The sequence below is a fragment of the Arachis ipaensis genome, chromosome B03 (genome assembly GCF_000816755.2).
Source record: "Arachis ipaensis cultivar K30076 chromosome B03, Araip1.1, whole genome shotgun sequence".
Classification (NCBI taxonomy): Eukaryota; Viridiplantae; Streptophyta; class Magnoliopsida; order Fabales; family Fabaceae; genus Arachis; species Arachis ipaensis.
This window is the reverse complement of record NC_029787.2, coordinates 120,361,994-120,373,734: the sequence shown is the minus strand read 5'-3', so window position 1 is coordinate 120,373,734 and position 11,741 is coordinate 120,361,994. Positions and strand designations below refer to the sequence as shown.

Sequence of the window (11,741 nt, the reverse complement as noted above, 5' to 3'; positions counted from 1 at the left end):
GTATGTGAAGTAAATTAACCTTAATTCTAATGGAAAACAATGACAATTAAATAAACTAGTTTTGCATACTGCACCATAAAGCGATGACTGATGAGTGAACCGCGCACAGAAGCTGAGTTGCGAATATTAGAGCATTTGGATCCGCAATGCTCACACGGAACCATCTTTTCCAATTCTTCCATCATCTTTTTTAACTAAGAAAGAAAATGGACACTCTTGATTTCTTGGTGATCACCAATTATACATATTATATCTTCATTTTAGACGTCAGTTTGGGTATATATATCTTTGGTGGAATTAAATGGTAAAGAAATTAAAATTAGATTTCCAAACCTAATACAAATTAAACCAGAAAAGGAAATGACGAAATTAAACATTAGGTGGTAAACTGGTAATAATTAATAATATGATGATGGAGATGGTGCAATGCAATGCAATCATGGAGGAGGCATAGGGTGGTTCCATTTGAGATGTGGCCATTGATTTGGTGTGATGAAAGAAGGAGAAGAAGAAGCTGCTGTTCTTGGCATGATATTGGTCTGTGACTCAGAAGAGTTGTTATTATTATTATTAGCGCTTATGGAAGAAGTGGTGCAGACAGTAGTACTCCAGAAAGAGTAGTTGGCATGAGAGGGCCATTGATGATGAAGGTGAGAAGCAGCAGCAGTTGTATATTCTGCCATGCTGCTCCCTGATGATGCTGCTGCTGACGATGATAATGATGATGCAGTAGAACCAGCAGCATGATGCTGATAATAGAGTTTGCCGGAGGAGGAAGAAGAAGTAGTAGTAGCAGTGTTGAAGGTACGCTTGTTGGGCTTGTTCTTGATCTTGTTCTTGGAAGCACCAAGAGGAATATTCCTGAGGGTTCCACCTTGTGTCCAGTACCTCTTACATGCTTTGCACAAGTATCGAGGCTGTGACAGGCTGTAGTTGTTGTAATAGCAGAACTTGGTGTTGTCTGAATCACACCGTGGGCATTTATGCTGTGGTGGCGGTCGAGGCGGAGGTGGAGGTGGAGGCAGAGGCCCAGCAACTTGCTCTTTACTGACCTCTCCTTCTTTCTCCATAGTGAGAGACAGTGAGACAGCTAGCTATATATGTAACATATCATATGCATGCATGGTAGCATATTTGGAGGACTGAACAATGATTGATTATAGTTGGCTTGTTAAATTAATTAAAGGAGTAATGAAATTGCTGCATCTCATATAGTATACTATACAGTGCGCAAGAAATAATAATGCACTGAAAAAGTGCAAAGACCAAACCTAATTTTCTTAGAGGGGAGGGGAGGGGTTTCTTATTCTTAGTGGCGCGTCTCTTTGGGTTTCTCTCTTTCTCTTGCTGCTTCCACTCTTTTCGTACATGCATGTGCTATTATATATAATGTCACTTTCTTTTTCTACTAAATAAACAATCATTCACCAATAGTCTTTATCGACATTTCTTTTCAAATTTTAGCAACAAACATAACCACTTACTCTAAATTATTTTATATGACTTACTTATGAATCAAAACGTGCACCCCTAAAAACATGTAATAAATATGTTCAGAATATACACAAATTTCTGCCAATTATAAGAGTCTGGTTCATTATCCCCTTCTATGCTTGTTGTTAATCTTTTTTAAAAGCAATAATAGATTATAGGTACATATGTGAAGCAGATCTGGATTCCGGCCTCGTCATGTCATGGAAGTAGCTGAAATTAAGCACATGATGGAAAGAGAATGGGAATTCAATGTACTTCACAAACTGCAAGGAGCATACATGTGTGTCGTGTATGTATGTCCCCCAGAAAAATCTTGGAACAAGCTAAGTAATGCAGACCTTATACATAACAATAACTTTTGAATGAGTCGTAGTGGTAGAGATTAGAGAATATGGATGTATGTATATATGATGTTATATTATATCCACCTCATGGCTTGTTTGCGAGTCTATAATGATTATGCGTAGTTAAAAAAGAATGATAGGTAGGTTGAAATGACACATATCTAAGGTTGTGGTCTCATCCAGATGTCATGCATGAGATGACCTCCTTTGACCAACTGCTCCAACTACCTGGCTTTTCACGCTAGTTGAGGAGTTGGGTAGTTATGCATAACTGTTCTTATTGAGCAACATTAGATCTCGCCCGCCAAGTTCAACTCTTCCCTGAATGGAGCTATTAATCAGCCACAGTATGCAGATTTTGCCACTTTCTTTCATGTAGCAAGTTTCTTGTTTAATTAAAAATTTAAAGCTAGTATTAGGAAACAGAAACTCTTGTTGGAACTTTCATTTCTTGCCTCGTTCATTCTCTCGCTCACTGCTCTGTTTCACGTCCTTCCTTTGTAGCATCTCACCCTATTATAACATTTTTACCTGAAACCAAACCCCCCAAAAGGGAAAGACCTATACATACAGCTGAATAATTTGAAGCACTGATGGAGACGAGCCTATAAGGGACGCCAAGGAAAGCTTTACGAGACATCGTTGCCAAACAGTGCAGTGCAACTGATCGAAACTCAAGTCAAAAGGTTATACACGTACTGCTCCCAATCTTGTTCCAAAGCCCAAAGGTATGGTGGGAGGCTAGACGGCTAACTCGTGGAAATGTGCACACTGCCACGTTCTAATTGTTCATTTTTCTTTGTTGGATAACCTTATATTATTCAGTATTGCTTATTGAATGTATCTACCAATTTTATCAAGCCATCGCATTATATGGCTATCCTGCGTAATGCTATCCTGCGGTTATTTAATTCGGCTGCAGAGTAGTCCAGTTGAAGTGAGTGTTCTCATTATATGTAATAACACTTGAGATCAGACCCTGCAAACATACAATTTCAAGGCCATAATCAAAGTAAGCATAAATCCATTCGTTAGGAAATTTCTGCTAGACGAAAATCTTCAATTCAATTTAACTCTCAAACAAATAAGTGCCAAATCCGTCAATAAACTCAACATAATAACAAAACCATAAATGTTTATCACAATCACCCTCATGGAAAATAAGGACTACCAAAAACTAGGATGAAGTTTCCAACTTCACCACACTACCCATGAAACGAGGGCCTATGCAGTTGCCTTGGCAGCCGCACTGGAAAGCTTGGATCTCCTCTTGGCCAAGCTCTCACTACGGCGTTCCCTCTGTTCCTTCAACCTCGATGCAAGCAACTTCTGATACTCCGCTGCTTCTGACTTGGCCTTGGCAATTCTCTTCTTCTTGTCAGCAATCCTTGCTCGCTTCCTTTGGAGTGTCAAAGGTGTCACCAGTCTTTGTATCTTGGGAGCCTTGCTCACCTTTTTGCCTGAAACCAAACATCCACTACTCAGCCTAGAATTCATCACTAATTTAACCAATATTGGTTCATATCAACAGAAGCATAAAGAGACTAAGAAATTTCTGTGCATAAGAAAATTACCATTTTTGGTTGTAAAGGTTCTGCGGTAGGTGTTAACATACTTCCTCACATCGTCCTCCTTTGAGAGGTTGAACAGCTTGCGGATTTTGGATGCTCTCTTTGGCCCCCTCATCCTTGGCTTCTCAACATCAGTCAGGCCGGGAAGATCATTGTCACCCTTCTTCACAATCACCAAGTTCAAAACTGAGAGATCAGGGCTGACAATGCACCCGCGAACAGACTTTCTCCTACGCTCTCCATTGCGCCTTCCATATCCACGGAAGCAAGGAGTTCCTGCCCAGATGCATGGCAATCAACATTAAGTAAGTCAAAAGAGCTAAAACCACTTGGTAATGAAAACCATGAATTGTGCACCCTACTTATTGCAGGACAAAGCAAAAATGAATGGCATGTATTATTGAACAGTTTATAGTCAACTGAGGAAGGAACCTTTAATCTTTAGAAAAATCATACCTCTGTGAAGCAAAAGACGAACACGACCAGGGGTCAACACTCCTTGCTTCATTGGGAATCCTTGCTTGTCACAGCCACCGGTGATTTTGAAGACATAGCCTTTGAATTCCTGTATGAAAAAGGTTTTATAAATAATGGATCAACTATTGAAGAGATAGAGAAGACATCGAATATTCAAGGGGAATCCAACATACCTCTCCAAGAGCATCACCAAGGACCTCCTGTGAGATCCTCTTGTCCCAAAATGCACGTCTGCATTTTAAAGTAGAATAACAATATCACGAACAAAATTCAGTATGAACAAATCTCTACCGAAAAACTAACAATCTAACATCATCTATCGAAAGTCAGCATAATGAACAACCAGAAGAACAAACTCACAATCAATCTAAAGCACGAACATGTTGCCATAAGGAAACTAGGGTTCATTATGTAATCGATATCAATAGATGAATCTGAAACAAATACTACATTTGCACTAAACAGCAATGGGGCAAAAATTACAAAGCTTCAAATTCTAACAAGAAATCCGGAGCACTATAATGTATAAAGCAAAAATAAAAGAAGCACTGTTCCAGAGCACCGGCACTTCAAAGTGGCATTCTTTAACATAACACAGTATACAACACAAGAACAGCAACAATAGCAATAAGAGAGAATTGAAAAGATGAACGGAGAAATTACAGCTTCTGGTCATCGTCGATCTCGAGCTTCTTCTGGCATCCAGTAGTGGGATTAGCAATGTTGAACTGCAGAAAAAAAAAATCGAAGATTGTTGCTCAGCCACAAAAACATTAAAAAAAATCGAAGCTGAAGACAAAGTAGGGAGAAGACCTTCATTGTGATGCCGCCGCTGCGAGCTCTCTGCGTGCCTTCCGATTTTGAGCTTAGAACATGCGGCTGGTCAGAGAAGGTAGGGTTAACTCGTTCTCTGCTTTTATATACTCTACTCCTCTCTTAAGGGCCCCTTAATTGGGCTTCATAAGCCTGTATCCTAACAAACCCAGGCAAATGCTTGGAAGGAGTATGGGCTTCATATTCTGTACGAGGCCCACTCTTATCCTTAGTTTAAGTCCCTTAACCTTTTTTATTTATTTACAGTTTTAACTTTAACACTCCCTTTACCTGTTATACTATGTGGCTATGTGTGCACTTTAGCCTTAAAAATTTTTAAAATGCAAATAGTTCCCTCTTAAACTTTGAAAATTTTTAAATATGCAAATTTATAACTTAAATTTTTGTTGGTTTTATTAACATTTAATCGAAAAAGGACAGATAAATGATTAGATAAAAAGAGATTGTATTTAATGAAATTTTAGTTAAAATTTTGAGAATGGATTAAAAATCTAGGATCAACAACGGTAACAAGGTATATAGGAAAGCCAATGAATAATAGCTCAAATGGCATAATCTCCCCATACTCATCTAAGAGGTTGCGGGTTCGAGTCTTCATATCTTTGGTAAAAGAAAAAAAAAAAAAAAACAAGGAAGATAGGAATTCTATAATTTGAAGAAAATTAATGTTAAGGATCAATATGAATAGTTGATTAACTACCAATTTGGGTTATTGACATTTTTTATCTACAAACAATTTTAACGAAACGAAGATTAGTTTTTTTTTTAAAGAAAATCTCAACGGATAAAGTGAAGCAACAAAGATTAGTTATTCTAAAGTTATTATGAATAACTTAAATTCAAATAGAAGGACATATAATATAACTTTTGCTGTTTTGCATATAAACATCAATGACCTATATCGTTCATTTCAGTGCGTGTAATCTTTTTACCTCTAAATCAACGTATATCCCATATATTCTCAACAGAGCGTCGAAGCCAAATATAGACAAATACTTTTAACTGGTGAACAAATTAACCTGGAAAATATTGTAATTTGAGGAGGCATTTTTTATAGAAAAACTCTTATTTCAACAATTTTTAGTATTTTTGACCATTATTTGATGAGGATAAATATTAAATTTTATATATGTAAATTCTAAAAAAATATCGGTGTAAATTGTATTAATTTATGGGTGCAGACTATATTAATTTATGTGTACAAAATTCTAATAAATATATGTTAGAAACAAGAGAGAGATATGAGAAAAGTGTTCTGTGTATTATTCAAGTTGATGAAAGGTACAATATACAAGGGATATTTATAGGTGCTAAATGAATCAGAGTAATAAAGGCACATAATCCTATAATTAATATATAGATATACTATATAAATATAGACGATACTAATTGGTCTAAATTGATGCTAATGATTCTCTAACATCCCCCCTCAAATTCAAGTGGGAGCTAAGGATACCAACTTAAGTTTGGATAACAAAGTCCGGAAATGAATCGGGTGATGAGCTTTCGTGAAGATATCAGCAGTCTGATCTAGTGTTCCAACAGCAATGAGACGAACAGCATCAATAAGGATACGTTGCTGAACAAAATGACAATCAATCTCAATGTGTTTGGTGCGTTCATGAAATACATCATTATGGGCGATCTGAATAACACTGCGGTTATCACAAAAAATATCAATAAGGGACGACTGAGGAGCACCTAGATCCTCGAGAAATAAACGAACCGAGATAACTTCAGCAGTGGTGTCAGCGAGGGCACAGTACTCAGCTTCTATGCTTGAGCGAGCAGTGAACGTTTGCTTCTTAGCACTCCAATAAATGAGAGCGTTGCCAAGAAACAAACAGTAACCATTAGTAGAACGACGATCAGTGGGATCACCAGCCCAATCAGCATCGGAGTAAGCCTGAAGAGACAAAGAGAAATGGGTAGAAAAATAAAGGCCTTGAAATAGAGTGACTTTGATGTAGCAAAGAATGCGAAGAACTGTCGCATAGTGAGTAGTACGAGGAGCTGATAGAAACTGGCTAAGTACATGAACTGGATAGGCAATGTCTGGTCGGGTGACAGTCAAGTAGACGAGACCGCCAACTAACTATCGATAGAGAGTTGGATTATCCAAAACAGTGTCATCCATAAGGGTAAATCGAACATTAGGCTCAAGAGAAGTAGACTCAATGCGACTATCTGTAATCCCAACGTGAGCAAGAAGATCTGAAGCATACTTAACCTGAGAGAGATAGATGCCATCATCGGTGGAGATGACCTCGAGACCAAGAAAATAGCTGAGAGAACCAAGATCTTTCATCTCAAAGGTTCGGTGAAGTGAGGCCTTGAGATCAGAGATACCATCAACATCATCCCCAGTCATGATCATGTCATCAACATACAAAAGTAGAAGAACAACTCCACGTTCGCTTTTACGAATGAAGATGGCATTCTCATGAGGGTTTGAAGTAAAACCAATACTGCATATGGTAGTGCTGAACTTGTCAAACCATTCACGAGGAGCTTGCTTAAGTCCATAAAGTGCCTTGCGAAGGAGACAAACCTTATTAGAAGGACAAGGATATCCCGGAGGTGGTTTCATATAGACTTTCTTTTTCAAATCCCCATTAAGAAATGCATTCTTCACATCCATCTGACTGAGGGACCATTTTTTAACTGCGGCAATGGCAAGAAGAACTCTAACAGACGTAAGACGAGCGACAGGAGCAAAAGTCTCTTCATAATCAATACCATACTCTTGCGTACAACCTTGAGCAACCAAGCGGGCCTTATAACGGTCAATAGAGCCATCAGAGCGAGTCTTGATCTTGTATACCCATCTACTGCTCAACTTCCTGATCAGAAGGAGGATCAACCAAATCCCAAGTGTGTGCTTTTTCAAGTGCTTGTATTTCTTCCTGCATTGCTTGTTGCCAATTTGGGTTTGAGGAGACTTCTCTGAATGACTTAGGTTCATGTTGATGAAGGATAGTAGAAAAGCAATGATAATCAAGAAGATGAGGAGGTGGATTCTTTACCCTAGAAGAACGAGCGGGAAGAGGAGGCATGACGGTAGGAGCAGGATCATCGTCCGGTCTGGAATCATCGGGAGATGGAGAATGCGGAAGAACAGGAGGCTGTGGAGGATCACTCGAGATAGAATCTGGAGAATCATCACTAGGAAAAAGATCAACATTGGGGTTAGTAAACAAAAGTGACTGAGTAGTAGGAATTGACTTAAAGGATGAGAACCGAGAAAACATGTGGTACTCCCAGAAGACAACATGACGAGATATACGAATACGTTTAGAGAAAGGATCCCAACAACAATAACCCTTGTGTTCAGTGCCATAACCAAGGAAACAACACATACGAGCTCGAGGTTCAAGTTTACTATGTTCATGAGGCTGAAGAAGAACAAAACATACACAACCAGGCTCTTATACCATGTTAGAAATAAGAGAGAGATATGAGAAAAGTGTTTTGTGTATTATTCAGGTTGATGAAAAGTACAATATACAAGGGATATTTATAGATGCTAAATGAATCAGAGTAATAAAGGTACATAATCCTATAATTAATATACAGATATACTATATAAATATAGACGATACTAATTGATCTAAATTGATGCTAATAATTTTCTAACAATATAAATATAAATTATATTCTTTTTGTGTGTAAAATCTATGTAAATATAAGTACAAATTATTGTTAACTAAATACAGGCTAAAAATGATAATATTTGATGGAAGTAAATTTTTTGTACTTTATGAAGTGATTTCTTTCATTCGTTCACTCTAAAAATTTGTCGCTAAATTAGAGAGGGAAAGAAATGAAAACAATAAATAGTAGATAAATATGATTGAAGAAAAAATTAATTTGCACTATGGGTTAGATAAAAGATTTCCTAGCTTGAGAGAAAATGGCAAACAGCAAGTGTGCGAGACTTTACCAATTACTAGGCATGAGTTTTTTATGCATTGTACTGTATATTCAAAATGAGCAATAACATACATGAAAAGTTCAATTTGAGAACTCAAATCTTAGGCTAAAGTATTAAATTAGTCATTTATGTTTGGACGGTAATTCTGTTTTGGTTCTTAAGATTTAAAGTGTCCTATTTTAAATTCAAAAAAGTTTCATTTAGTTTTAATTTAGTCCTACCAGAAGTCAAAGATAAATAATTAACAAAATGTCTTACATAACAGTAGTATAAGAACAAGGTAGATAATCTAGAGAATAAATACAAGCTCTAGTGGCACAAAATCACCCGTGGATACATCAATATATTTATTTATTATTTTAAATACTTGTATTAATACATCCACAGTTGATTTTGTAGCTCTGAAGCTTGTATCTATTATCCAAATTATCGACCTTGTTCTTCTATTATGTAAGACATTTCGTTAATTATTTATCTTTGACCTTACAGTGGGACTAAATTGAAGCTAAATGAAATTTTTTTGGATTTAAATATGACACTTTAAATCTTAAGAACTAAAATAGAATTATGCCAAAACGTAGGCACTAATTTATTACTTTACCCCAAATCTTATATGTGACTTCAATTAACGTAAAATGGTCTTTAAATTTGAGATTGGTATCACTATTCCATTAAGACTCATAACGACATGCTATGAATAAAACCTCAAACGACTTCATTTCCATCATTCATCTTCCTCCTTCATTCTTTCTTCTTTCTCTCTACGACATTTTGGATTTTCTTGATCACTTGCCAAGAACATATAGATCATTGATTCTGTTCCACCTTCGTTTGTATGTCTATAGACATATACGGCGTAGAACATAGACCGCCATTCTTTAAGGAATCCTCCTTCGGGTGCATCAATCTCTGAAAGTAACTAATAAATTTTAGGTGCATTTCAAGGTTTGCATACTGCTCTTTATACCTGGCCAGATCCCCCATACAAACCAAGAAACGATGACAAAAGTGTCGACATTTCAGCATTGTTTCTGAATCAAAAGAAGTAGAGGTCCAATCCCCACTGTATAGAGGATTCTTTATTCTTCTACGAAATTCATCGATGTACCTATAGTGTTTTCTAAGTTCGGAGTCTAATAGGCCTTTAGAATGGATCAGTCCCCACAGCTGCTTCTCAGAGTTAAGGATGTTGAGAATATATTTCTTGAGCCTATATCATAACTAAGAATGATAGTTATAGAAATTCAACTCAATGAGAATCTGTTCTTCTTTGGGATGAGTTCCAGGAAGAGATGGATTAGTCGTCATAGTCGAAACGGAAGGGCTCCTTTCAAAGGTTATGCATCTGCTTGGCACAAAACGCGCTACCTAACATAGCACTATGTTTATTGGTACCAATCTTGGCCAAAGGGGAATGAAAAATATTTGGGAGGCTAATCTTGAAGATAAGTAAAAATTCCATAAAGATATAGTTCAGAAAAACTTATTTTGAGTTTTAATTCCAATTGGTTAAAGACGGGGATCAATGCAACAATTGAGTTGAATATTCAACTATAGTATAATACATGTAACAAATATAGAGTATATTTCTTTTTTTGTGAATGTAAAAAATGAAATATCTGATGTTAATGCAGTTTTATACCTCAAATAACCATTGTAGGTTGAGATCTCAGAGAAGTGAATCCATTTGAGAAAACAGGTGACAATGAAATATGAGCCAGGGTTTCAGACTAATAAACAAACCAGTTTTCTACCTCATCAACATGCATAAATAAAGACACAATTAGGTTAAAGCATATGAGAAAAGGAGATAGGAAAGTAGAGTGTTCATGAGCAGAGTCAAATGCATGCCAGGGCCCAGGGGGCAAAGCTGGAATAGTTAATTGAAACCAACGACAATGAATGAATGAATAGACAAGGTTTCATTATATTAAGGTCAAAAGAAAAAGAAAGAAAAAAAGCCTGCACTTAAAACAGTGTATGACAAAGAGTTTAGGAAGCCGAAAGAAAAGAAGATTACCTATCAGTAGTAGTAGCAGCCAATGCTTGAACCAGAAGACACACACACATTCACTGAACCGCCTAATGTGAAATAATCCTTTTTTATTTTCTTTCTTTGAAAACAAGAAACTTCTTCTTTCTTTCTTTTCTCTCTTTCTCAAAACAGGAGCCATAAACGCCATAGTTAGTAAAATACCCATCATGGAGACACAAAACCAGCCCATATATAATTATTAGTTTATTACTGACTACTAATGGCATTAAGACAATTTTTTCAATCTCAACAGAGATTTTTCCCATGACAAAGAACAGACTGTAAATATAGTTCAAGTAACAACTAACAAGTGATTTATGCTGTTCGAGTCAGTAACTTTCAGTTTATGAGACCACATGGCAAATTAATGCAGATCCATTTAAAGGTTTGTTATTGGTCAATGAATTGCTGTATGCACAGCACTGAATTTAAAACTCTGACACTTGTTTAAACGGACTATAGAACTAATTCTTTACCAACCCAACTTAGTTGATGTAATCTCAGTTTTGTTTTGACAGTTTTGTTAAATGTAAATTATTAGTTTCAGTCTCTTCATTTGCAATTTTAGGCCTGACAAGTTTTTGATTTGTAAGGGCCCACCTACGGTGTCGTTTTGGGCATCCTCCAGTAACATGGTACGGGCCTTAATTAGTTAGATCCCCCAATTAGGGGCCCAGTTCTGCTCCTCCTTACTAAACTATCCTAAGAACTCCCAAACAAAACAGGGGAGATATTTGCGTTCATGGGTAGCCTTTTAAATCGAGTAATAGATATTTGAAATAGACTTATATAGTTATACAGTTATACTTATGTGTCCTTGAAAACAAAATAAATTATTAAAACTAATATTTTTGTCTGTAATAATATTACGAATATTATTAAACTATAAGGTTTTTAAATAAATTGTTGCTCAATATTTATTTTTTATTATAAAATTTTAAAAACTAATAATATGTATCTAACGATTTTGTAATAAATATTAAAGATTTTATTAAATAAACAAAAAAATATTATCGTGACAAAACAGTAGCATGTGAATAAATAATTTAAAA

General features: G+C 36.2%; 2 protein-coding genes across 2 annotated transcripts; both read right to left on the bottom strand.

The window, feature by feature from the left end:
• Nucleotides 364–1,430, bottom strand: LOC107634681 (dof zinc finger protein DOF1.6-like). The gene has a single exon (XM_021119477.1). The coding sequence runs from the start codon at nt 1,068–1,070 to the stop codon at nt 438–440; it is 633 nt and encodes a 210-aa protein (XP_020975136.1). The 5' UTR covers nt 1,071–1,430; the 3' UTR covers nt 364–437.
• Nucleotides 2,846–4,846, bottom strand: LOC107631219 (40S ribosomal protein S6). Its single transcript, XM_016334586.2, has 6 exons — nt 4,700–4,846; nt 4,550–4,614; nt 4,060–4,117; nt 3,866–3,974; nt 3,413–3,685; nt 2,846–3,298 (listed from the first exon to the last, which is right to left on the bottom strand). Exons 1-6 carry the CDS (start codon nt 4,703–4,705, stop codon nt 3,063–3,065), a joined length of 747 nt encoding a protein of 248 aa, XP_016190072.1. The 5' UTR covers nt 4,706–4,846; the 3' UTR covers nt 2,846–3,062.

What these genes read in the sequence shown, in the direction of transcription:
- LOC107634681 (XM_021119477.1), bottom strand. Translation starts at nt 1,070, where the DNA reads ATGGAGAAAGAAGGAGAGGTCAGTAAAGAGCAAGTTGCTGGGCCTCTG.
- LOC107631219 (XM_016334586.2), bottom strand. An exon ending in ATCGACGATGACCAGAAGCT is followed by an intron (nt 4,118 to 4,549) that starts GTAATTTCTCCG and finishes TTTAAAATGCAG; the next exon opens with ACGTGCATTTTGGGACAAGA. An exon ending in TCGTCTTTTGCTTCACAGAG is followed by an intron (nt 3,686 to 3,865) that starts GTATGATTTTTC and finishes GCATCTGGGCAG; the next exon opens with GAACTCCTTGCTTCCGTGGA.